The 27,327-nt window shown below is 42.9% G+C and overlaps 2 protein-coding genes across 3 annotated transcripts in view; one reads left to right on the top strand and one right to left on the bottom strand.

Moving 5' to 3' along the window:
- The first annotated feature begins 1,502 nt into the window (after window positions 1-1,502).
- LOC120924866 (olfactory receptor 5V1-like) lies at window positions 1,503-2,649 on the top strand. The gene has a single exon (XM_040335846.1). The coding sequence runs from the start codon at window positions 1,503-1,505 to the stop codon at window positions 2,475-2,477; it is 975 nt and encodes a 324-aa protein (XP_040191780.1). The 3' UTR covers window positions 2,478-2,649.
- Window positions 2,650-13,826: 11,177 nt separating this feature from the next.
- Window positions 13,827-27,327, bottom strand: part of SLC39A2 (solute carrier family 39 member 2) — a 52,223-nt gene continuing 38,722 nt past the window's right edge. For both annotated transcript variants that reach the window (XM_040352555.1, XM_040352566.1), the window contains 2 exons: window positions 25,054-25,172; window positions 13,827-15,493 (listed from right to left, as the gene is read on the bottom strand). In XM_040352555.1, coding sequence (XP_040208489.1) covers window positions 14,810-15,493; window positions 25,054-25,172 — 803 coding nt within the window. In that variant the 3' untranslated portion in view covers window positions 13,827-14,809. The remainder of the gene's footprint in view (window positions 15,494-25,053; window positions 25,173-27,327) is intronic.

Here is a 27,327-nt window from a genome sequence, read left to right as displayed (position 1 = left end):
AATATTTTACATTTCGTACCTGGGGGGTGTATAGTATGCCTGTAAAGTAGCGCATGTTTCCTGTGCTTAGAACTGTCCCTGCACAAAGTGTAATTTCTGAAGGAAAGAAAGTCATTTAAAATCACTCGCGGCTATAATGAATTGTTGGCTCCCGGAAATACAGAGAAAAGTAAAGGACTTTCCCAAAGGTGTTGAATTTGGGGGGACCCCCCACTCATTTTTTTTTATAATAGATTTTTCTCTTTATTGCCGGGAGCCGTCAATTCATTATAGCCGGGAGAGATTTTAAATGACTTTTTTTCCTTCAGAAATTACATTTTGTGCAGGGACAGTTCTAAGCACGAGAAACAAGTGCTGCTTTACAGGCATACTATACACCCCCCCAGGTACGAAATTTAAAGGAATATTTCACTTTTATTGTCTCACTTTAAGCATTATTAAAATCACTGCTCCCGAAAAAACAATCTTTTTTAAAACTTTTTTTATATTAGCCTTTAAAATTAGCACTTTAGATTTCAAACGTTCGAGTCCCATAGACTTTGATGGGGTTCTAAAGTTCACACAAACTTTTGGTGTTCGCAGGTTCTAGTGCGAACCGAACGGGGGGGTGTTCGGCTCATCCCTACTCACTAACCAGCTAAACACAATGGAGGTGGGATATTACATGTAGATAGACGGAGGATTTGCCTCCCTCCTATTCTAAGACACAGGCTGGAGGAGTGTGAAACACCCCATGTTATTACCAATAATAAAGATTTGTTTTCAAATATATATTTGTATGACAATATAAAATAGTTTTTTTTTTTTTTAAGTGTATTTTTGTGCGTGTACTCGAGAGAGGAGGCGGACTGCAGGAGTTGGGAGTAGGCAGGCCTCCCCCAGAGGCAATTTGCCACCTTTCTCCATGCCCCGGGTGGCAATGGCGGGTGTGTGAGGGGGTTCTCCCACATAGCCCGCCCTACCTGCTCCGCTTTGAAGCCCAACGGGGCAGAGGGACTCCCTATAAGGGAGTGAGCAGATCTAGCCCGCTCAACCAGCCCCGTTAGTCCTTTGCCGCTCTTTATAAGAGACCGCGTGGTCAAAGTGCGTGCATGTTAACCCAATTTCGAGTGTGTGTAAGTGTGGTGTTTTTTTGTGGGAGGGGGGTGGGTGTACTAAGCGCAGACTTACCTCGCATAGCACACCCACCGGGAGCCGGGCTGAGATAAAATAGTTTATTGATATTAATTATGTATTTTTACTCTGTATTTCAAAGGCTGTGGCCAGCAGCAGAGGACTAGAAGCTCCCCCTGCTTATGTTTCCCTGCAAACAGGCTGGGAAATATCTGGATCATGTGGCATATCAATAAGGAAAAGGGTACTTAGATGGGTTGTTTTATTAAAATAATTACAGTGTCATCATCCATATACAGAAATAGGAGGAACAATGTAAATTAAACAGTGTGTGTTAGGATCACTTTAATAACAGTAATTTCTTGTTCATTAGACCAGTAGATCCTACAATGAACTGGACATCAGATGCCGATTTTATTTTGGCTGGTCTATCTAGCAATGAAAGTATTCAGACATTTTTGTTTGTGATATTCCTTCTTTTCTACCTGATATCACTGAGTGGAAATTTCACCATCATAGTTACAATATGGTCGGAACATAAATTACACACACCCATGTACTTCTTCCTGGGAAACTTATCATTTCTGGACATCTGCTATTCTTCAGTAACCGTGCCCAAGTTGTTGTTGGGTCTGGCAGGGGGCAGTTCAGAGATCTCATACAGAGGGTGTATGGCCCAGCTTTATTTCTATGTCTCGTGCTGCAGCACAGAATGTTTGCTACTTTCGATCATGGGCTTTGACAGATACGTGGCTATATGTGACCCTATGCACTACACCATAATAATGAACAAACACAAGTGCCTCCAGCTGGCTGTAGGTCTTTGGCTTGTCGGCTTTACAACTTCAGTTATACACACTATTTTCACAGCTCGGTTGCCGTACTGTAATTCACACAGAATCTCTCATTTCTTCTGCGATATTCCACCAATGCTCGAGCTGGCATGCTCTGACACTTTTCTTAACAAAATTCTAATCCTCACAGCAGGAGGATTTTTAGGACTCAGCTCCTTTTTACTCACCCTGGTGTCCTATATCCAAATCATTTTAACCATTTTAAAAATACGAAGTAACATTGGCAGAAGAAGAGCATTTTCCACTTGTGCTTCTCATTTAATGGTGGTCATCATCTTCTTCGGAAGCATCAGTTTTATGTACATGAGGCCAACCTCTAGCTATTCTTTAAAACAAGACCAGCTAGTATCTCTTCTCTATGCTGTTGTCACTCCTGCACTCAACCCAATTATCTACACCCTAAGGAATCAGGAGGTCAAAATTGCTCTTAAAAAGAATATAAATCAAAGGTTAAATTCTACGTATTTATTGAAACATTATGTCTTAGCTTTCTTTAAAGAGTTTGGCTGATCTGTTATATTTCAATGAAACATTTCCCTGAATAAAATGATTTCCTCAAAATCATTTCATTTCACTTGTGAATGAATGTTGATGCTCGGCTCCACATGCAGCCCGGGGAGTCTAAGGCCGCGTACACACGGTCAGACAAAACCGATGAGAATGGACCGAGGTTCAGTTTCATCGGTCCAAACCGACCGTGTGTATAGCCCATCGGTCTGTTGTCCTTCGGTCCAAAATTTTAAAACGTGCTTCAAAATCGAACTGATGGACCGCTGCCCGGTTTAAACCGATGGTTAGTACAGAAAGCATCGGTTCAAAACCCGCGCATGCCCAGAATCAAGTCGACGCATGCTTGGAAGCATTGAACTTCGTTTTATTCAGCACGTCGTTTTTTTGACGTCACCACATTCTGACCCGATCGGTTTTTGGAATGATGGTGTGTACGCACATCAGACCATCAGGCCACTTCAGCGGTGAACCGATAGAAATGGCCCGTCGGACCATTCTCATCGGTTTGGAACGACCGTGTGTACGCGGCCTCATAGTAGTATAGTAGTAAGCTGCTGTAACACTTATACTAAACGACCATTTGTTTGATATTTCTTTTTATTGTTTTTATTTCCAAGTACATGGACGTGTCCCTATATTGTTTGCCATTGACATTTTGTTAACTGATTGTTATTGGGTAACTACATAATCTTCTAAAATGATTAATGTTCTTTAAACCTCTGTAATAAAAATGTATTGCAATTGAAAAATTATTTTATTGTGATGATTTATTTGGAAACACCTCTCTTTTTCGTTTACTTAATTGACCTCACCAGATTTCATGACATGGTTGGACTATCTTGGTAGTTGCATGGCCTAAGTCTGGGCTTTCCCAGTCAATTTGTTAAACATTGCAAACTCCCTTGCAACACTAAGCTAGTAATATTGCCAGTGCTAATTAGTATAAAACCTACAAATTACCTTTTAATTGAGGATGTATATTACCTTTTATCAATAATACTACAGAAAAACATTTTTTCTAATAGATAGTCATTATATTCTTGGAACTAAAATGACAGCAGCCGCAGAAGATTAATCTATTTGATTAATCTATAATCTAGATAATCAATAGCATTGTAAGTATTATACTGTATATATAAATGTTCATAACATTTTAGGTATGTTACACATAATACATATGTAGCAAAGTACCGGGGCCCAATGGTGACTTCCAGAATTAAGGACAGCTGACATCCTTCAGTGTAGAGCGGGTTACAAGGCATGGTGGATGTAATGCAAGATGAACAGGTGGACGCCAGACACTTTTTGAATGCAAAGAGATTTATTGTCTCTTAAAAAGAACTGTGGGAGAGAGGATCATGACACCCTTAGGTAGGTGTAATGTTGATTGGCAGACTTCGAGACTTCTATAGGTAGACAGCTATACAGATGAAGGCCTCCAGCCAGACACCACTTCTATATAGGTAGGACCACTGTCTATGGCAACAATATTGTAGCTGTTACTAACGGTAAAGGTATTCAACTTTCTGCAACACGAACAGTTCTCTTTACTCCACACTCACTCACTGTGGGTCTTCACTCAACGAGCTCCCAGTCTCTCTCACTAGACATCAGATCCACTAGCCACTGGTTCCCCTGAGCTCTTTCACTGTAGCACACTCAGTATCTTCTTTAAGCGTCACTCACCGGCTTGGTACTCACGGATACTCCTCAAGCTTCACCCCCGCTGACACGTTAGGTCCCTGGCTTGGCACTCCACAAGTGTCACCTCTGCTGTCCCGCTGTGTCCCTGACTTGGCACTTGCTAATGCTTTCCCACTTCTTCACCGGTTGGCAAGAAGTCTGCTCTGGTACTGGCCTCAGCTCACTGACTGTGGTCTCCGGTAGCAAGGTGGATGGTCCCTTTGTGGCGACAGGTTCCCCTCTACCTCCGACCACGACAGGTTCCCCTCTACCTCCGACCACGACAGGTTCCCCAGCCAGCGGAACTGTTACTTCTGGTTGGACTACAAGCCCGGAGTCCCAACCCTGCACTACTTCTGGATAGGCTCTCAGATAACCTAGCAGCCAGATGTCCTTGGGATAGGCCTTAGATTTCTGGCCTAGCAGCCTGGGGCAATACAACACACATTCACTCAGATGGCCATCCAGGTGACACAAAACCCCAATCCCCTGACTCAACCAAAATAAATGAGCTCTCCCAGCAGGCCAAGGGACCCAAGAAAATCCCTGCCCATTGGCTGAGACACCCCATTCATTTCTAATCTGTCCTTGCAATGCCCTTGTCTTATTCAATGTCACCTGATATCCGGCCCTCTAGTGACAGAAGAGAGAAGTGCAGCAATTCCAGAACTAGGGTGAAATCAATAGACCTATCAATTAGCTAAGGCAACTATCACTTGGCAAATACATTTAATAGCAACCCTGCCAGTCAAACTGCCATATCCCAGTTTCCATTATTTCTAATATTGCTACTGACACTAGAACACAGCAGTCACTGGCTGTATTCACACATATCTCTTGTTACAGATTTGTTCAGGAGAGTTGTTTTTAGTTCATTAAACATTTAACCACATGTTTAGTTAGGCCCTGATGAATGTTTTTTTTTTTTAGCCCATGAAACATGTTGGCTGCCCAAGATCTTGTTTTGGAGCTTTTATTTTATTTTTTTTACACATGGGTTTGGCTTAAGGCCGGGTTCACCCTTATGCGAATTGGTTGCGGCTTGAACAGCATCCAATTCGTATAACATTATAAAATACATTGATTTTAATGAGGCTGGTTCACATACAGTAGGTGACCGCGATATTGTGTTTCTAGCACAACAGCATCGCGCTGATTCTCGGCGACATGGTGCCGACATCTCGCACTCGCTGGAATAGACAAGGCACATTCCAGTGAGCGCGTCATAGAAGCGACGGGATATCCGACTTGGATTCCTGCCAATTCTAGGTGCGGCATTTGGTATGCATTCCTGAGAGGGAGAACTCCACGCCAATTTTTAAATAAAAAACCGACATGGGTTCCCCCCCCAGGAGCATACCAGGCCCTTAGGTCTGGTATGGGTTGTAAGGAGACCCCCCCCCCTTACGCCGAAAAACCGACGTAGGGGGTCCCCCTACAATTCATACCAGGCCCGTATCCAAAGCACGCTACCCGGCCGGCCAGGAAAGGAGTGGGGACGAGCGAGCCGGCCCCCACCCTATGTGAATGAGTATGTGGTACATCGTACCCCTACCCATTCATCTGGTGGAAGAAAAATGTCAATAAAAAAACACTACATAGGTTTTTAAGCATTTATACTTTAGTTATGCTCTCTCCCTTGATCCACACCATTTTTTAGGTATGTAGAATTAGGACCACAAACCATGTTCCTTATTTTTTACTCAAGTCACTGTAGACTAATATACTATCTAACCCTCCAGATTTGGAAGCATCAGCCCCTGATGAGTGCACACAGCACGAAACGCGTTGGGCCATTTAAGGATGCTACCCTATTCCATATCTGAGCCACCAGCCACTACAACTTCTACCTCATGTCTTTTAATCGCACTGTGTCATCTTAGGAAATTGGTGTAGATATCTCCCCTACTCATGGGAAGCTGTTTTTTGTTTTTCATACTATATTGTTTTAATCATTGATGGCATTATATGTCCCTGTGTCCATTGTTCATATGTAAACCCATATTTAATGAAGTTCCTGGTTGACATCATTATGTATCTGTATTGTTCTTTACTGCTATGTTTACATGCTCAGCCCTTGTGATTCTGAGAGTATATCACACCTTGTTTTGCATGTCAATAAACATGTTTTCCTTGTTTTGCACTCCCACCCTGTCTCGAACCTCATTTAAAGTCCCAACCTCCTTGTTCTATAGTTATGGATGTGGGGATGGAAATCACTGACAGGTACCTCAAATGCTGGTATATATAGGAAACCATATATACTGGTATATATAGGAAGCCATATTTATGAATATCTTAGGGCAAGGATAGACAATGGATTTACTAAGCAAAGCTCTTATGTCAGTATACTTATACTTCCAGTTATTCCAGGAAATTATATTACACAGCAAATATTTAGGCTGACCATAAACCGAAGTGATGCTTTTCCAATCATCAAGTGACAGTCTAATGTCTATAGGCAGCAGCCTAGCCAAACTCCCCCTATTGACAGATTTTGAGTGACCTAGAGCCCGAGAGTGATTGTTCCTATAAAATGATTGTCATTGTTTACCCCAAAATAAGCTCGGACTGAAAACCTGGTGAGACTAGAGACTTTTAAGTGTGGAGGTGAACAGTGGAGGGGGCCATGGCTATCATGCTGAGGTATTTAAGCTGCTGATAGGGGGAGTTCCTAGGTAAGTTTAGGTTAGGAGGTCTAGGAAAAGTGGACTAGCATACTTTTTACTAAATGTGTCTGTAGCACACCCCAGAGCTTCACAGTCACACAGAGTCAGAGAACAGTCCGGAGCTTTGTATTTGTTTTTATTAGGGGGTTAACAACTTGGATAGGAATGGGAGATTATGGGATGCCCACTTGACTTGAACAAGATCTTCAGGGACATCTTCTTTAGGCTTTTTGGGTTGAATTCGGGCCTGAAATGGACCAAAAGACGCACAGGGCTCCTGTACAAATCGCACCGGAGCTGCTGTGGAGATCTGTGAACCGGCTACATAGAGAGCCAGTCACAATCTCCTGCTGTGAGAATTGGATGCAGAGAAAACCGCATCCAATTCGCACTAAAGTGAATCCAGCCTTAGCCTCCCACCTGTACACACTTTGTTCCTTTCTTCCTCTGTACAGTTCTGGCTGCTATACTGTTTGTGGAACTGACAGGCCCCTTGTCAGTTCAGTAGTAGCCCATTATAGGTAAGAACTAAAAGTCCCATAAAAGAAGCACAATTGGAGTGAAACAGTTTCCCTTGTGGCCACTGATCCTAGTACCCCTTCTTCAGGCTAACCAATCCACCTGGTTGGATCTGCCCCTATCACCAGCCCTCCTAGTTGCCTCTCTACACCAGTCTGCTCGACTCTTCCTCAGCCCACCCAGCTGACTCTCAGGAGATCTCCCATGGAAAGGATAGAAGACGTAAGAACAACACTGTCTTCAAGGAAGACTGGCTACACGTGGCGACCTCCTTCCTTGTTAGTCCCAAACAGTGTTGAGCTACTCACACTGTCTTCTCTTGCTCCGGGGCCTCCAGGAAGGGCTTCCTCCCTTTGTATTTTTGGCAGGATCCTTCCTGCACTTGAGCCCTGGCCCAAAGCAGCCCCCCCAGACTTGGGGGTACCCCTCAGGGCCACCTGAACCTCAACAATGAATCTCCATCTTCCACACAATTGCCCCTGCTGGCATGGCCCATGACTATTTATGAGGTTGTCTCCACCCCCTGCCAGCCCACCACTGGGGATTGCCTGAGGCCCTGTAAATATACAAGACAGCGCCTCCTAACACCTGCCCTCTAATTCTAGAAGATTCTTCAACCTTCCAGACCAGGATGAGATATCAGGGGGATCTGCCAAGATGAGTCATCCAGCCCTGGCCTCTAATAATCCTGATCCAATTTCATTACTCAGGTTAGTCCAGGCCAGCAATATGCTTTTCTCCTACACTCACTTCTACAACACACTAGAGGGTGCTACATGTAATTTAAAGGGAACCTCTGAGAATAGAAAAATGTTAGCTGTCATTACAAAACGTTTTTTTTTTAGCAAAGCTGCTATGGCTGCTACAAATAAGGTGGATTTTAACCATAAGAGCCCATTACAATTGGCTACTCCAGTTATTTCACAATTGGCATTATATAGACACGTCGACACGTCACTATACACTTGCACTTTAGAGGGTATTGATTCTAGAACTCTAGATCCTAAACACATAACACAAGAGGGGGAGAATGTGGGGGATTAAGTTCCTCCCACTCCTTTCCCCCTCTTCTCCCTTCATCTTCTTTTTTTTCACTCCCCTTCCCCCCCCCCCCTTTTTTTCCTCTTTTCACTTTCTTTTTCTCTTTCTCTCTTCTTTCTCCTCTCTCTCTTGTTCTTTTTTGTCTCTCTCCTCTTTATCTCTCTCCCCCTTTTTCCTACCTTCATTGACTCCCCTAACTAGTGGTTTTAGAATATGGTTGGGTATATTTTACATAGGATAAGTAGACTTCCCAGTATAATTACTATTACAATTATTAGTCAATTTTAATGAGCCCTTTCCAGCGCTCCTAAATGTATAGACCATTCATAGGTAGGGGCAGTGATATTTGTTTTTTGTATTGATGTCATTGTGGTCAGGCAACGCACTGGCACCTTTGCTTCTAAGTGCTGGGTGTTTAGTGTGCTCCTGTCCCTTTAAGGAGGGCTGGGCTACCTCCAGTCACCTGCCCTTTATCTATCCATCAGCATGCATGTGCTTCCACAGAGGAGACTTTAAATTTTAGAATTAGGACTGCAGTACACAGAGAGCCTTGACAGGGCCTGCAGCTTACACATGCATTTGCAAATGCGTGCAACTAAACCTCTGTTTTTAACACATACTGTTAGAAAGGTGAATTTGGTTGGTTGCTGATTGGTCGGTAAGTTTGAGCTTGGATATTCTATGTTCCATTTTAATGAAGGAGGTATATAGAGACCGTATATGTGTGTTTTATATGTGTCTTAAGTATTTTTGTATTATAATGTATGTAACGTAATGTTGAAAAAGATTAATAAAGAAAAAACCCCAATAATATCATTGAAATTATACTCTTCCACTTCTACTTGCTTTTGGCTTCTCATACAGCAACAGCAATGTTAGCGAATAAGAACCTGAATTTCACTTGTATCTCCTTGCTGGGAAAATATGGAAGAATAAATAGGGAGTTAGACATTGTTCATGCCATATGCTAATCTTTATCTTTACCTATATACTGATATTCCTTTATCTTTATTTCTATGTGTATGTGCTGTATATACTTTTGTTGTCGGTATTAAGATTGTACCAAGCACATCTACATTTATATTATATTGTGTTTTGTTGAAGCCCTGATGAAAGGAGTGTTTTTCCTAGCCCCAAAACACATTGCTTGTTTTTAGTGCAAGCCAATAAAATTATGTTAAATTATTTTATTATTTGGTCTGGCGCTCCTTCCATTGATGCATGTTTTATTCTGATCCTCAAACAAAGGGTCGGCAACTCGATATGTCATACTCATGAAAGAGTCTTTATTTCAAATCCATCAAGGTAGGGGAAAATACAATACACACACGTTGATGTATTTCAGTCCTGGTGGGCTTTAGTAATAGGTTTTGTCTTATGTTTTGTTCGGATAAACTACTTGGTGCCCACTGAAAGATAGCCCTGATGTGATCAGCCTAACCTAAGCCAGTGAGCTATCCAAATGTTTTTTCCTTCACTGATTTGTAAGAAAAGTAGTCTTAACTCTCTGACTGTTACCATTTACACCAAGGAAAACACTATGAAATGGTGACACTATTTATTCCGGAGTGCTATTTATATATGGCAAGACCTGATAACTCAACCTTGCATTACTAGTGCTAAAAAGGTGCAAAAGGCCAATAGCCACATGTTTTTGGAAATTAAGAAATGTGCTTCTCTGAAGCCAAATTAGTGAACGAGTTCTTTGGAGGATGAAACTGCATTATGTGCAATGGCTAAATATAATGTATAATGCATGCTCAGTTCACATATTTAAAAACATCCACTCAGAAGAATAAATGCCCACATCGGCCCTTTAACTACAGGCCTGACCAAACGTTTTCAGAATGACACAAATATAATTTTTCACAAAGTCTGCTGCCTCGGTTTTTATGATAGCAATTTGAATATACTTCAGAATGTTATGAAGAGTGATCACATGAATTTTAATTATTTGCAAAGTTCCTCTTTACCATGAAAACTAACTTAATCCCCAAAAAACATTTCCACTGCATTTCAGCCTTGCCACAAAAAGGCCAGATGACATCATGTCAGTGATTCTCTCATTTAAACAGGTGTCAGTGTTGACGCGGACAAGGACAGAAATAACCATGTAATGCTGATTGAGTTAGAATAACAGACTAAAAAGGAGGGTGGTGCTTGAAATCATTGTTTTTCCTCTGTTAACCATGGTTACCTGCAGGGAAACACGTGCAGGAAACAATTCTTTGCACAAAAAAGGGGTTCACAGGCAAGGATATTACTGCTACCAAGATTTCACCTAAATCAACAATTTATCGGATCATCAATAACGTCATGGAGAAAGGTTAAATTGTTGTGACGAAGGCTTCAGAATGCACAAGAAAGTCCAGCAAGTGCCAGGACAGTCTCTTACAGTTGGTTCAGCTGTGGGATCAGGGGGCACCATTAGTGCAGCGCTAGCTCAGGAATGGCAGCAGGCAAGTGTGAGTGCATCTGCAGTGGAACAGTGAAGCGAAGACTTTTGAAGGATGGCCTGGTGCCAAAAAGGGCAGCAAAAAAGCCACTTCTCTCCAGGAAAAACATTAGGGGCAGACTGATATTCTGAAAAAGGTACAGGGATTGGACAGCTGAAGACTGGGGTAAAGTATAAAATGGGGGGGGGGGGGGGTAACAAACCCAGGGACTTTAAACGGTGTCGATAAAGAAAAAGTAAATCAAGTAGAAAAATACATAATTTATTGATTTTAACATACATAATTAAAATGGAAGTGAATAAAACCACATTTAGATCCTGTGAGGATATGCGTGGCTTCAAAAGGAGCCACAAAGATAACCTGTTATCTTTGTTACCCCCCCCCCATTTTCTCTTTTGATCAATATATGGGATGTGGTGTCTTGATTTGACCTCCTATGCCTCACATTTGTCTACTGGGGTAAAGTAATTTTCTCTGATGAATCCCTTTTCTGATTGTTTGGGGCATCCGGAAAAAAACTTGTCTGGAGAAAAAAAAAGGTGAGCGCTACCATCAGTGAGACCATTCATGTGTGGGGTTGCTTCTCAGCCAAGGAATCACAATTTTGCCTAAGAACACAGCCATGAATAAATAATTGTACAAAAACATTCTCTCTTGCTGAGTTGTGTGACTTATTAAGCAATAACTAAATGTGAAAAAGGAATAGCCTTTACAGCCTGACCTATCACACAAAAGCAGTTTAATATCTTGACTAGCTAATGGTTTTGTAGTGTTAACCTTTGACTGCAAGATTAGGAAATGTATGAACATTTGTATTTCTATATCAGGCAACTAGTTGCTCGTGAGCAGGTATTTAACACGATTACCCATCGTGTATCAGTGTTATATCTTTTGTTTATACGTTTCTACATACACTTCTAGGAAGCTGGGTGTGGTAGTCTTTAGGTGTGAAGTTGAAATGTGAATATAAACTGTTATAACTGTGTTAGGTTTTCTAAGAAATGTATTAAAGCGGAGCTCCACCCTAAAGTGGAACTCGCGCTGATCGGAAACCTCCCCCCTCCGGTGTCACATTTGACACCTTTCAGGGGGGAGGGGGGTGCAGATACCTGTCTAAAGACAGGTATTTGCACCCACTTCTGGCCACACAGTTTCGGGTAAACTGCGGGCAGAACGTCACCTCCCGTCCTCCCCCCGTTGTGCCCTGGGAACACTCGGCTCCCAGAGCACAGCGGGAGCCAATCAGCAGCGCAACTCGCGCATGCGCCGTAGGGAAACGGGTAGTGAAGTCGGAGCGATTCACTTCCTGGTTCCCTCACTGAGGATGGCGGGGGGAGCAGCAGAGTGACGAGCAAAGGTCTAAACAAACAACTCCAGCTCAATAGCGTTGTTTTAATTTGCATAAGTACAGAACTCAAATAAAAATTCTGCACTGTACTGTACAATACAATGATGTATAACGCGTTGTTTAAGTGGGGAGAGCTGGTCTTAAGTCTGAGTGGTCTTTAAACAGGCAAGTCGTTGAAAGAGGAGTATCTGTAAAGGTAAAAAATTCTTCATACTGAGTTTTAGAAGTTAAACAACTTGGTTTATTTCTTTCACATTATCTTTTTCTGTGCTGTTCTTCCCTTTCACACCTATGCGTGTGGCTGCGGGCATGGAAATCGCAGTGATTCCTGCACCCACAACCACCTGCAGTGAAAACACGTTGGTGTGAAAAAAACGCACGGTGCTGTCACTCATTCTGAATGGCACCCCCACGCATGTAAAAATCGCATTGCGTGTGCAAGAACCTCAGGGAAATTTCATCTGTAAAATGACCATGTGATTTCCCTACGAGTTGCAATTTGATAATAGGTGCATGCACCTTTTTCTGCGGTAAACAAAGGCACAGCAGCCCATTGAAATTAATGGGCTGCTCTGCCTGCGCAAATGCGGCCCTCAGAAACGCATAGATGCGAACCTGGCGTTAATCCTTTTTTTTATCTCTATTATAATTAAATCTTGTTGAATTATCAAAAGTTTCACATTAAATTTTAAGGGGGATGTTGAGAGCACAAATGGGGTTATAAAAGCAGTGATCTTTAGTTTAGTTTTACCAAACCCAGGACCCTGCATTCACTATACCTTGTCTCCCCAAAGTACATAGAACATGGAAATGCAATAGTTTTAGTAAATATAAACTGCTAAATACCTTTTCTCACCAGCAGTTAGAGTAGTCTTGTAACTTCCATCAGTGTCTTGTTAAAGATGGGAGGAGTTTTCATTCTCCCCTGATTGTCCTATGAGGCTGTAGTACCCCGAACCCTCTGCCGGGACAGTGCTGAGCAGTCCTGTGCTGATCACATGCATTCTCTTAAGAAAAAAACCTCTAGCAATACACATCAAACCAGAGACAGCTCTTTAATTAGGCAAATTAAGCAGTCACCTAAGGCCTCGCTGATGCAGATGTGCGGGACCAATCTCCTCATGCAAGTACTCTGCACTAAAAATGTTGTACTTTTTCCCAGTGTGGGCGTGAGTGTGGCTTTTTCCCTAAGGCCTCACAAAGCCAAGAGCTGCCTCTGCACCAAACTGAGCATGTGCAACTTGTACTATCCGGATATGGTTTGGGGACTCTGAAAGAAGGGGAGAATCAGAGGAGACAAGATGAATCAGCCTTTTTACACAATGCAGAGGAATAACTCCTTAGGTTCCACAGTAAGTATAACAAGCATGCTTTACTGCATATACAGACTGATTTTACTGTTGTGGGTTTAGTAATACTTTAAAACAGGACGTTCCTAAATATTCTAACAGCCCTTTTAACATCTGCAAAACTATCAGACAAGGCCTGGCTACAGCTGTCTATGTTTCAAGAGATGTCCACAGCCGTGGAGGATCCAGGGTACCATCTTAATAACATTTTCTGTTATCAGATAGGGGTAACTACATAATGTTTGGGGTTTACTAATAAAAAAAAAAATAAGACGAAAGACTAATTTTATATGTAATTGTGTAAGAAATTTTAATGTAAAAGACCAGAGAAAGACCCAGTACTGTACTTGCTTAATTGTTCAAGTACTGGCCAGTGCATGCATATTACATTCCTCTTCCCAATGTAACATTGTAAACCTAAAAAATACCAGTACAAAGGTGCTTTAGAAATTGCTAAGTTTTAGGAGCTTGTCATAAACAAAGGTGCATAAAAGGAACATAATGAAACAGGGCTTATATTGTACCAGAAAACAGAATGAGTTTGGAATTAAGTAAACAAAGGACAAGTGTACATGTTGCCCATAGCAACTAATCAGAATAAAGCTGTAGGTGCAATAGCTTGAATCGAATGGTTGCTAAACATTCTTTGTTTCTACAAGTTTTAATGCATGAAACATCTTGTGTCACCAGCTGATTCTTAGTTTGTTATGTCTATTGTGTTCCTGTAGCCAGGGTCTCTTTGCCCATTATACCACAGAAGGGAATCTCATTTTGCCCCATTCCATTTGTCATTTTCTTTCTAAGCCATCCCAATTTTAGCCATTCACAGGCACTGGTATTCTCAGAATAATTAGGATGCCAACTCATAATAAGAAAATGGAAAAGCTCATGTAACATTTTCCCAGCTTCATCTTTCTGAAGATTCCTTATTGATTCACGTCTTGGTACCTCACACAAGTAGTGTTTGATATGGACGTACTGAGAGGAAATTGAAGAAACACATTGAACTTCTTGGTAGGAAGAATCCTACAATATCGCTTGTTCTAAAATGTAACTGGACCCAACCTAACAATGGTTTATTCATTTAGAAGAGCCTGTTTAATGGCATGTGCAAAGTGCTGAATTTTCCATAAACATCCTCATTCTCAGTTGACAGCCCAGGTTTGTTCTATATTTTTCCAAAATATAAGTGTAAGTAACTTACATTGGTCTTTCAGAAAGTAGGTTGATAACTAAATGTTCTCAGTAGCACAAAAAAAAATGATACTCAGGCCCATATAGCTACGACTGCCATTACTGCAAACCCAATAATTATAAAGAATACTTTTAAAAGAGGTCTCTCTCCTGAATTGAGTTCTTGTGGGAGAATTTCCAGGAAAGTGACATATACAAATGTGCCAGAGGCAATACCCGCTAGGATGGTCTGCACCAGAGTCAATATGCTGGTCTTTTGTAGTGTAACAATAATGCCAATAGTTATCCCAATAGGAGACATAAGAGAGAAAATCACTATGTAAGTGATTAGCCAAGCTGGTCTGGTCATGCTCTGGATTAACTTTAGAGAAAGACTGAAGACAATGATACCCTTGTGGATAAGTACAGCTATTGCAATCTGAAGAGCACTGGAATAGTTGGACTGAAGACCAATTGCTAAACCCTCAAAAACGGAATGGATGGACAGGGAGCAAAAGAGAATAAGGGAGCGAAAGGAGGAACTGGAATATACTTGAGTATGAACATGGTTGTGTGGATTTTCAGGGGCCATAGATATCGCACTTGGAGGGTCAACTTTTTCTTGATAGTCATCAGGACTTGATGGAATAGAATCCATTGAGATGCCATCCTGAGTATTGCGTTTACAAAACTGAGATGTTTGCAGTACAATGCGTTCTATGAGAAGGACAAAGAAGAAGCCCAATGACAGGATCAGCTCTCCCATAGGGTAATTAATCTGTAAAAAAAAATATAATAAATATTACAAAATGTAAAACTAACTGGATCGATGATGCATCTTCAGGTAGTACTGTATAATGTGTGACATCATAATCTTCATAGACAAAAGCCATAGGCACTATTCCCTAGAAAATGAGCCACATGCAATACTATGGGCATGGGCGTCCGCTCCATAGGGCAAGGGAGGTCGTTTGCCCCCCCTGGAATCATAAAAGTGTTGACAATGACACGCCATGTCCCGCACATCGGTGGGCCAGGGCCACCGGGGCGGCCGATTGTCACTGTCATCATTCATGTCAGTGTCTGTGTTGCATTTAGCAGCAACAACATCTTCATTACAATCAGACAGCACAGCAGCATCAGTCGTGTCAGTGTCACGGCAAGTAAACACTAAACTAAATTAAGCTGATGGCATGCGGCATGCCATACGGAATGATGCAGTTTGAAAATTATTAAATGTGATGATGACTGTGATTTTTTTAATATGCAGTAAGGCGGCGGGTGGTAAATGTCCTGCACTGGACATGGTAACTACATGAGTTACTATGAACAGTGCAGGACATTAATACATAAGTTACTATGAACAGTGCAGGACATTTACCCCCCTCCCCCCACCGCCATGCTGCATATTAAAAAAATCACAGACAGTAATCACAGTTAATAATCCTTAGACTGCATTCCGTATGGCATCATGTGCAGGGTGCTGTGTAATGTAAAGGGGTCCAGTGATGCAGGGTGCTGTGTAATGTAAAAGGGGTCCAGTGATGCAGGGTGCTGTGTAATGTAAAGGGGTCCAGTGATGCAGGGTGATATGTAATGTAAAAGGGGTCCAGTGATGCAGGGTGCTGTGCAATGTAAAGGGGTCCAGTGATGCAGGGTGCTGTGCAATGTAAAGGGGTCCAGTGATGCAGGGTGATGTGTAATGTAAAGGGGTCCAGTGATGCTGTGTAATGTAAAGGGGTTCAGTGATGCAGGGTTCTGTGTAATGTAAAGGGGTCCAGAGGTGCAGTTGTGGAGAGGGGGTACAGATATTGTTTCAGATATTGAAAGATGCAGGGGGCACAGTGAGGTGTTTTTAAATTTTAACATGGGGGGGTCGCTTTTAACCCCCGCTAGCGTTTGAAGAAAGGGTAAAATGTGACTGAGTATCGCTGCCCCCCCCCCCCGAAAAAATTTCAGCGGACGCCCATGACTATGGGGGTTATTTATGAAAGGTAAATCCACTTTGAACCACAAGTGCAAACTACAAGTGCAAAGTGCACTTGAAATTGCACCGAAAGTGCACTTGGAAGTGCAGTTGCTGTAAATCTGAGAGGTAGATCTGAAATGAGGGGAAGCTCTGCTGATTTTATCATCCAATCATGTGCAAGCTAAAATGCTGTTTTTTATTCTCCTTGCATGTCCCCCTTGGATCTACAGCGATTGCACTTCCAAGTGCACTTTGCACTTGTAGTGCAAAGTGGATTTGCCTTTCGTAAATAACCCCCTATGATTGTTAATACATGTGGGCAAATGTGAATCAAGCAATATATAATAAGGTGATACAAACTGAAAATATGCTCCTGCACTCAAAGAATTCCTTGCACTCTGTTCAAAGAGTTGTTTTGAGTGGCGGAGGGGACCCTGTTATTCATCTGCCTTTTCTGGACTCACAGAATGTTTTGCATTCTTTGAAAGGAATGCAATGAATTTTGTGAGGTGACAGAAGAGGAAGGCGTAGTTGCAAAGTTTGGATGGGATTTTCACATAAACACAGCCAAGCAGGTAATGCCTATGTTTCATAAAATAACTTCCATAAAAAAAACAGCACAAGGGCCATTACTTACATTTAATGCAAAGTGTCCTTTGTGCTGGTGACGGCTATCATAGGGGAAATTTTCAGTCCTCTGAACCTCTGTCACACCCCGTAGCCATATTTAAAGCAGAGCTCTGGCGTTTTTTGTTTTTTTTTAAAGTCAGCAGCTACAAATCCTGCAGCTGCTGACTTTTAAAATAAGGACACTTACCTGTCCAGGGCGCCCCGCGATGTCGGCACCCGAAGCTCTCGGGTGGAGGCGCCGCCACCTTCGGTAAGGGAATCAGGAAGTCAAGCCTTTGCAGCTTGACTTCCTGGTTCCCTACTGCTCATGCGCGACTCGTGCTGTGCATACCCACTAGTCTATGCTGTCTTCTGGGACCTGTGTGTCTCCCAGAAGACAGCAGGGGCGACGGAAAAGGCGCCGGAAGTGGCGTAGACTTGCGGGTGGCTCTGGTTTCTATGCCCGAAAGTGGGAGCAGAATACCTATGTAGCGCCTGTGTACTTTCTGTACAGGTGCTATCCTAAATTTAGAGGGGGATGAGAGGGTTAGTTAACTCTCATCCAGGTAATTTGTGTAAATTAAGCCTCTGTTCTAACTGGGCTCTATTGGGTGTTCATTCTGTGTTCCTGAGGTGCTTTTCCACCCCGGGGCGGCAGGTGGCAGCAGTGGAGTTCAGTCTGGAACGCCTCTTGCCAGCAGCCAATCAGGAGGGGTTTTCCCTCACGGGGCATGCTGGGGGAGGGTACTTCTTGAGCAGACGCCGCAGGGCGGGGTTCTTGTTCCGGGTGCGGCACCCACTTTCAGGGTGTACGCACATCACGGCCCCCGGCGATGTGGCCTTCCAGGCCGGGGTGCGCGTGCAACGCGGTGTTCTTGGTTCCGGGACCCTACTGGCCCGGAGCAACTGAAGCTATGGCGGGACCCCAGTGATTGACTGGGTTCCCAAAATTTCTGAGGAAGATCCCAAGCGAGTTGTGCTGTTCGGTGGGGAGTCAGTCTGAGGAGAGCCCGGAGGCAGGCGATCCAACAGGGCCTAGACAACCTACCGGGGATCAAGGTGACCGGACACTGAGAGGTTGGATGTCAGCAACCTGTCAGTCGGTGACCAGCTGAGAACTACCTGAGGGAGATTCAGGCACTAAATTCACTGGGAAGATTCACTTCGTAATTCTACATACGGGGGAAGGGCCTGTGGCAGAGGTTCTTCCCTGATATTCATTTGCAACAGGTCTGTGGCAGAGACTTACTTTTCTTCCCAGTGCTCCGAGTGATACCCTGGCTGCCAGGTCGATGTGAGAGGCCTGTCCAGGTACACTATACCCCTTCGATTGGAGGGGCAATGAAAGTAGAGTGTCGTTTTAAAGCAGGACTGCTTCTATTCTGTTGGGCCTGAATCTGCAATTCTCCTCTTCACCCATCTTTCCCTATCTACCTCAAGTTACTGTTTTGCCGTGTTGGGTGAAATAAAGCTACAAAGAAAAGACACCTGTTGCTTGGACATTCCATCATTGCTCTCATCATCTCATCATCATCATTACCCCTAGACGTTCACAGAGGTAACACGCCATCCCTATTCTAACCAGCGGCTCCTGCGGGGGTGAGCCCTACACCTATATTACATAGGTATCTGCCCCCCCCCTCCCCCTGAAAGGTGTCAAATGTGACACCGGAGGGGGGAGAGTTCCAAAAGCGGAAGTTCCATTTTTGGGTGGAACTCTTTTATAGTAGCACTTGACCTGTGACAGGCACTCATCAAGAGTAATATTATATGAATAGACACCGATTTGTACACAGTGATGGAGTTCTATATATGGGACTTTTATATTGTATTTATTACTATTCCAATATGGTGGTTTTAGTTCTGTTTATTAATAGTGTATAATTTGTAAGTGATTGCGCTGCACTTATTTTTTGCATTATATGTTTACGAATTGATTTTGTGGGCACATCCATGAGGCTGGGTTCACACTTGTCTGACAAACGCCCTGACATTGGGCTGAAGTAGTCTCAAAGTCGGACCAAAAGTAGTACAGGAAGCATTTTCAAAGTCGGACCGACATGTGTCGGACCAGTTAACCTCCCTGGCGGTATGATTCTGTCTGGAATTACGTACCAAAAGCGGTACAATTATTTTGCAAGGAAATTTGGTTATTTGTACTGTAGGCCTGTAATTTTAAGGAATAACTCACTTAAATCTGACCAAACAAGAATCTTGTAGGCATCCCGGGTATGACATTTTTAAAAAAAACTAAATTATAAATTATAATATAATAAATAATTATAAATAATTATAACAAATAATAATATAATTATAATAAAAATTATTCAATAATGTAATCAACTCAAAATCACTGAAATTTGCTCAGTTGCAGAATTGTCGCTGTCATTACTTTTATTTTTTTATGACGAATTTCCCCACAAATCGCTATCGCACAATTCTGCAAGTGATTATAATTTATTATCGCTGTTTTCTAGCTGATCTAAAACCATTTTTGACATAAAGGGACACTTTTGGACAATCTACAGTTTGCAGGCAGAAAGAACAGTTTTTATTATATAAAAGTACATGTAGGGCACTGGGCAGACCACTAGGGACAAGGGGGTGTGTATTTTTTACATACAGTACTGTAATCTATAAGATTACAGTATACTGTATGTATTGTGTTTGTTTACTTTTTTTAATTTGGCGCCGTTCTCCGCTCCCGGGAACGGAGATCGGCGGCACACAGGGACACTGTGAATCGAGCGAGGAGGACCCGCTCGCTCACACAGCGGGGGTGGCATCGCTGGATCCAGGGACAAGGTAAGTAACTTGCCTGTGGATCCAGCGAGAAGGTAAGCCGCACCGCTGCACACTCTGCACGTCCACCCCGAGCGTGACTCAGGGATACCGATCCTAACATTGGAAACCCACCCCGAGTCACGCTCGGGTTTACCGCCAAGGGGGTTAAGACGGCTCTCATAGGAAATCATTGATTTTCACACGTCATGCGACATGAGCTCCCAATGTTGGAGCGTTTGTCGGACAAGTGTGAACCCGGCCTAAGGGTCTAACAGGTTATCACTGGGGAAACGGACGCGGAAATGTGTTGTGTTCATTTGTTAAAATACTCTGAATCATAAGGATTCTTTGTGATAATGGCATTGTATTTTATTTAGTATTTTATATTGTATAGAATATTATATAATATATGTATATATTTAGGTGAATCCATCTCTTTTTTTTACAAACCAGGCAGTCATCTTGCTCAACTTGTAAAATTTCTTTACGATCATCTTTTGTTAGCATATTGTTCAAAGGTGTGTTACATTAACCGCTTCAGCCCTGGAAGATTTGGCTGCACAATGACTGGGCCATTTTTTGCGATACGGCACTGCGTCGCTTTAACTGACAATTGCGCAGTCATGCAAAGTTGTGCCCAAACAAAACTGACGTCCTTTTTTCCCCACAAATAGAGCTTTCTTTTGGTGGTATTTGAGCACCTCTGTGGTTATTTTTTGCACTATAAAAAAAAAGCGTACATTTTTTAAAAAACACAATGGGGTAGATTTACTAAATATGGTGCACTCAGAATGTGGTGCCACTGTGCATGGTAGCTAATCAGCTTCTAGCTTCAGCTTGTTCAATTAACCACTTAAGGACCGGACCAATATGCTGCTAAATGACCCAAGGGGTTTTTACAATTTGGCACTGCGTCGCTTTAACAGACAATTGCGCGGTCGTGCGACGTGGCTCCCAAACAAAATTGGCGTCTTTTTTTTCCCCACAAATAGAGGTTTCTTTTGATGGTATTTGATCACCTCTGCGGTTTTTATTTTTTGCGCTATAAACAAAAATAGAGCGACAATTTTAAAAAATATGCAATATTTTTTACTTTTTGCTATAATAAATATCGCCCAAAAACATATATAAAGAAATTTTTTTTCCCTCAGTTTAGGCCGATACGTATTCTTCTACCTATTTTTGGTAAAAAAAATCGCAATAAGCGTTTATCGATTGGTTTGCGCAAAATTTATAGCGTTTACAAAATAGGGGATAGTTTTTTTTTTTTTTTTTTTTTACTACTAATGGCGGCGATCAGCGATTTTTTTCGTGACTGCGACATTATGGCAGACACTTCAGACAATTTTGACACATTTTTGGGACCATTGTCATTTTCACAGCAAAAAATGCATTTAAATTGCATTGTTTATTGTGAAAATGACAGTTGCAGTTTGGGAGTTAACCACAGGGGGCGCTGAAGGAGTTAGGGTTCACCTAGTGTGTGTTTACAACTGTAGGGGGGTGTGGCTGTAGGTCTGATGTCATCGATCGAGTCTCCCTATAAAAGGGATCACTCGATCGATGCAGCCGCCACAGTGAAGCACGGGGAAGCGATCGCGAGGGGGCGGCTAGAAACAAATAGCCGCGCCCTCGTCCCGGATCGCTCCTGAAGCCACGGGAACCGCCGCATGTACGGGGGGGGTCCCGATCGGACCCCCGACCCACGTCTAGGCAGGGACGTACAGGTACGCCAATGTGCCTGTCCGTGCCATTCTGCCGACGTAAATGTACATGCGGCGGTCGGGAAGTGGTTAAGCTTTGGCAATAAAACCTGGAAGTCGATTGGTTTCTGTGCAGAATTGCACCAGATTTTGCGGTCACAGTAAATAACCCCTAGAATCTTTTACTTTTTGCTATAGTAAATATCCAAAAAAATAAAAAAAAGGTCCTCAGTTTAGGCCGATATGTATATTTCTACATATTTTTGGTAAAAAAAAATCACAATAAGCGTATACTGATTGGTTTATAATTAAAGTTCTATAGCCGGATTCTCGTAGTGCAGCGCATCTTTTGGCTGGCGTAGCGCATCTCATATGCGCTACGCTGACGTAACATAGAGAGGCAAGACCAGTATTCACAAAGCACTTGCTCCGTAAGTTGCGGCGGCGTAGCGTAAAATGGCCGGCGTAAGCCCGCCTAATTCAAAGTAGCAAGGAAGTGGGCGTGATGTATTAAAATGAAGCGTGACCCCATGTAAATGAAGGGCCGAACGAACAGCGCATGCGCGCGCATGCTCAGAATCACGTCGCATATACTCCCTAAGATACGACGGCTCAATGCCTACGACGTGAACGGAATCTACGCCCAGCCCCATTCACATACGACTTACGTAAACGACGTAAAATACGACGGTTGTTCCGACGTCCATACCCTAACATGAATTACACCTGCTATTGTGTGGAATAACTTTACACCGGACGTACGCCTTACGTAAACGGCGTTGATTACTGCGACGGGCGTAAGTACGTTCGTGAATCGGCGTATCTCGCTCATTTACATATTCGAAGCGTAAATCAATGGAAGCGCCCCTTGCGGCCAGCGTAAATATGCGTAAATATGCGCCCAAGATACGACGGCGTAGGAGACTTACGTCGGTCGGATGGAGACAAAATTCAGGCGTATCTTATTTCAAGAATCAGGCGCAGAGATACGACGCGGCGCGTGCACTTACGCGGCGTATCAGAAGATACATCGGCATAAGTCTTTCTGAATCCGGCTACTAGTGTCTACAAACTATGGGAAAGATTCATGCCATTTATAAGGGTTTTTTTTTTTTTTTTTTTTACTAGTAATGCTGGTGATCTGATTTTTTGCGCTATTGTGACGTTGCGATGGACAGTTTTGACAAATTTTGTAGAAAGACACGGTCTCTCCTTCTCTCCTCAGACAGCATGGGGATTTGTGTGTTTACACACACAAATCCCCATGCTCCCGCTCATGCACGTGATCGCGTGTGACCAGCGGTGATCGCGCTCGCCAGCCACGTACGTTGGGTTCCCTTGGGCTCTCTGGCGGCGCTCTTACGCCCTCTGGTGGCTCTCCTGGGCGAAGCCGTATATATACAGGATTTTGCCCAGGAGAGCCATTCTGCTGCAGTATATCTGCGTGAGCCGGTCAGGAACAGGTTAAACTATATTATTTGAGATAACACCCAACCTACATCAATCATATTGGTACACTTTGTGTGGGGCATTTTCTTTAGCCTGCAGAAAACCACCCTTAACCTAAAGTGGGCAGTCAGTGGTGTTTTCTCCCCAGGCCAAAATCTCCCAGTCTTCCCACTTATTGTTTATAGCAGGGGTAGGCAACCTGGGGCCCTCCAGCTGTTGCAGAACTACAAGTCCCATCGTGTCTCTGGGAGTAATTGTAACTGCCAGCCTTGCAATGCCTCATGGAAAATGTAGTTCCACAACAGCTGGAGGGCCCCAGGTTGCCTACCGATGGTTTATAGTATTAGAATATCTACTTGCCGACCGCCCACCGTCGTTATACGTCATCACTTTAGAGATGAATATCTCGGTAACGGTAGCAGCTGCTGCCACAATCGAGATATTCATCTCTTCTGTGGGCGGCCGTGTTAACGATAATGGCGGTCTCCGCGGCGAATCCGCCGCGAGATCGCCGTTATCGGTGGCGGGAGAGGGGCCCCCCCCCCCTCCCGCCGCTGTTCCGCGCCCTCCGCCGCTTACCGGAGCCGTCGGTAGCGGCGGAGGAGATCGCGACCATCCGGATGGTGAGCGGGGACGAGACTGAAGGAAAAATCTCCTTCGCCCGTCCCCATAGCTCCGCTGGGCGGAAGTGACGTCAAAACGTCAGTCCCGCCCAGCGTCTTAAAGAAACATTTTTTTTTTTGTCATTTGAAAAAATGACATTTCCAAATTTTTTTTTTTTTTTTTGCATTTAAGCCTAAATATGAGATCTGAGGTCTTTTTGACCCCAGATCTCATATTTAAGAGGACCTGTCATGCTTTTTTCTATTACAAGGGATGTTTACATTCCTTGTAATAGGAATAAAAGTGATAATTTTTTTTTTTTTTTTTTTTTCAGTGTTAAAAATTGTAAAATAAATAAAAATAAATGCGAAAAGCAAAAAAAAAATGTTTTAAAGCGCCCCGTCCCGACGAGCTCGCGCGTAGAAGCGAACGTATACGCGAGTAGCGCCGACATATGAAAACGGTATTCAAACCACACAAGTGAGGTATCGCCGCGATCGTTAGAGCGAGAGCATTAATTTTAGCCCTAGGCCTACTCTGTAACTCAAAAAATGCAACCTGTAGAATTTTTTAAACGTCGCCTATCAAGATTTTTAAGGGTAAAAGTTTGACGCCATGCCACGAGCGGGCGAAATTTTTAAGCGTGACATGTTGGGTATCATTTTACTCGGCGTAACATTATCTTTCACAATATATAAAAAAATTGGGCCAAATTTATTGTTGTCTTATTTTTTCATTTAAAAAAGTGATTTTTTTCAAAAAAAAGTGCGCTTGTAAGACCGCTGCGCAAATACGGTGTGACAAAAAGTATTGCAATGACTTCCATTTTATTCTCTAGGGTGTTAGAAAAAAAAAATATATAATGTTTGGGGGTTTTAAGTAATTTTCTAGCAAAAAAAAATGGTTTTGTCTCGTAAACACCGACTCTGAAAAACAGGCCCGGGGCTAAAGTGGTTAAACATGGAACTAACTACATCTGACCAGTTTTTATATGAATCAAGCAGATTCACAAAATGTTACTATGCACAGCTTACTTCTCTTATTGCTTTCTCAGTTATCTCTAATACACAGTAAATACAGGTAAATGGAAATACTGAAAGACACATTCTGAAAAGACATTCCTCGTCATAAATGAATAGGTATAATAAAGGCCTAGGACTGTCTTAAATACAAAAATTGTTTTCATTCTACTAATATGTTGTGAAGCATGTTTAGACTTACATATGCAAGTTGCTCGGCAGCATCTGAGAGGAAATCTGCCACTACGTGAAGCAAACACGCGCCCAGGAAGATGCCAGCGGCAAATGAGCTGATCAAGCAAAGTATAAGCTCATAGATTCCTGTAAAGAAAGCAGCCCTTTGAAAATAAGCAAGTCATCATACAGAGTGTCCTCATGACCACAGTAATAACATGACCTTTTAACTTAGAATATATTAGAATATTTTGTATTCTCCAAAGTGGTGTTAAAGTGGAGTTCCAAAGACATAAAAAAATCATTTTAGCAGCATACTTTCGGTAGTGCCCGCCCGCCCGCCCCGTTGTGATGGCAACCAACCTTTGCTACCGTAATTTCCGGTTTCAAAAGAACGCAATGCTAGCCCTCGGCGCTGCCCACTGACTCTGGGAAAGGATGACGCACATCACCCTGGAGCACTAAGGAGCACAGGCGCCGAGGGAAATGACGTCAGGCGCCACGGAGAGAAAGTGGCAGAATACAAGGGACCCCATAGCAGAAGCGTAAAACTAGTAAAGCGAGTAAAACAAAATAAAAAATGTACAAATAATGATGCTGATGGATATTACTGTTGATTTCTGTAAAGTTCATTTTATGGGTGGAATTACACTTTAAGGCACTCATAGACAGTAGATGGTGGCATACTGTTTAAAGCTGCATTTGGTGCACAAAAAATGTATTTAAACATATTCTCGGCAGACACAAACATATAAATCCATTTCATGTAACAAATGCCATTACAAACTCAGATATTATTTTTAAAAAGTAGTGATGACATCATCACTGTGCTGGCACAGCCTGTGGAGAGACAAACACTGTAGAAGGGACAAAACAGGTTCACCCACTACAGATTTCCTGCAGAAAACTACAGGAGGGGAACAAATACAAGACCAGTCACCCTGCACAGGCAGAGGGAACAGCAATGGCTATTTTTTATTCAAAGCAGTTCCTGCACAGAGGCACAATTTTAGACTGGATTACTGCACATATCTGGAAAGATACACCAAAGATTTAGGTAAGAAAATATATGTAAAGTAATATCCGATGAAGCTGACTTTCATCAGTCTTGCCTACACACCATCGGTTAAAAATCTGATTGTGTCCAACGCGGTGACGTAAAACACAACGACGTGCTGAGAAAAATGAAGTTCAATGCTTCCGAGCATGCGTCGACTTGATTCTGAGCATGCGTGGATTTTTGACCGATGGTCGTTTTTTTAACCATATGAAAAATTTAAAATAGGTTCTATTTTTTTTCACCGATGGGAAAAAAAACGATGGGGCCCACACACGATCGGTTTCGTCCGATGAAAACGGTCCATCGGTCTGTTTTCATCAGACGAACCGATCATGTGTACAGGGCATTAGAGGCACCTCTCTTCTATTTTATACTCAGTTGTGACATGATGCTGCTCTTATATCAAGACATTGCTTGTATATCAAGTCAAATTGTATTTTAAAATTTTGCTTGTTTTTCAAAATGCTCTCAAACCAAGCTTTTACTGTATTGTGTTTTTAGGCTATCTTTGCTTATTCCGTTTTAACCACTAGCCGACCAGCCGCCGTCATTCTACGGCGGCAGGTCGGCTCTCCTGGGCGAGACCACGTCATTCTACGTCGGCTCTTTGAGCCGCCACTAGGGGCGCGCGCGTGCCCCCCGCTCGCCCCCGACTCCCGTGCGTGTGCCCGGCGGGCGCGATCGCCGCCGGGCACACGCGATCGCTCGTTACAGAGCGGGGACCGGGAGCTGTGTGTGTAAACACACAGCTCCCGGTCCTGTCAGCGGGGGAAACGCTGATCTTCTGTTCATACAATGTATATATGTAATCGTCACACCACACAAGTGCGTTTGTGTGCACTCGAGAAAAATGCAAACATGCTGCATTGTTATGCATGTCAATACACACTATATTACCAAAAGTATTGGGACACCTGCCTTTACAAGCACATGAACTTTAATGGCATCCCAGTCGTAGTCTATATGGTTCAATATTGCCCCAAAATATCAAAATATAATGTCCCACAATATCCAAAAAATATTGTCCCAAAATGTCAATAAAATAATGTCCTTCAAAGTCCAAAAAATAATGTCCCACAACGTCCAAAGAATGTAAATGCTTCATGATGATCCTCCTCTGATGATCTTCTGATCACCAAATGATAGCAAGGCTTCAATGGAACCCCAGCTAACAGAGAATGGGGATGTTTCAATAGTTGCAGGGACCCTGGCAACTACCAGCATCTAACAACCACAAGTTCT

Source organism: Rana temporaria, chromosome 1, assembly GCF_905171775.1.
Source record: "Rana temporaria chromosome 1, aRanTem1.1, whole genome shotgun sequence".
Classification (NCBI taxonomy): Eukaryota; Metazoa; Chordata; class Amphibia; order Anura; family Ranidae; genus Rana; species Rana temporaria.
This window is presented reverse-complemented; position numbering and strand designations above follow the sequence as displayed.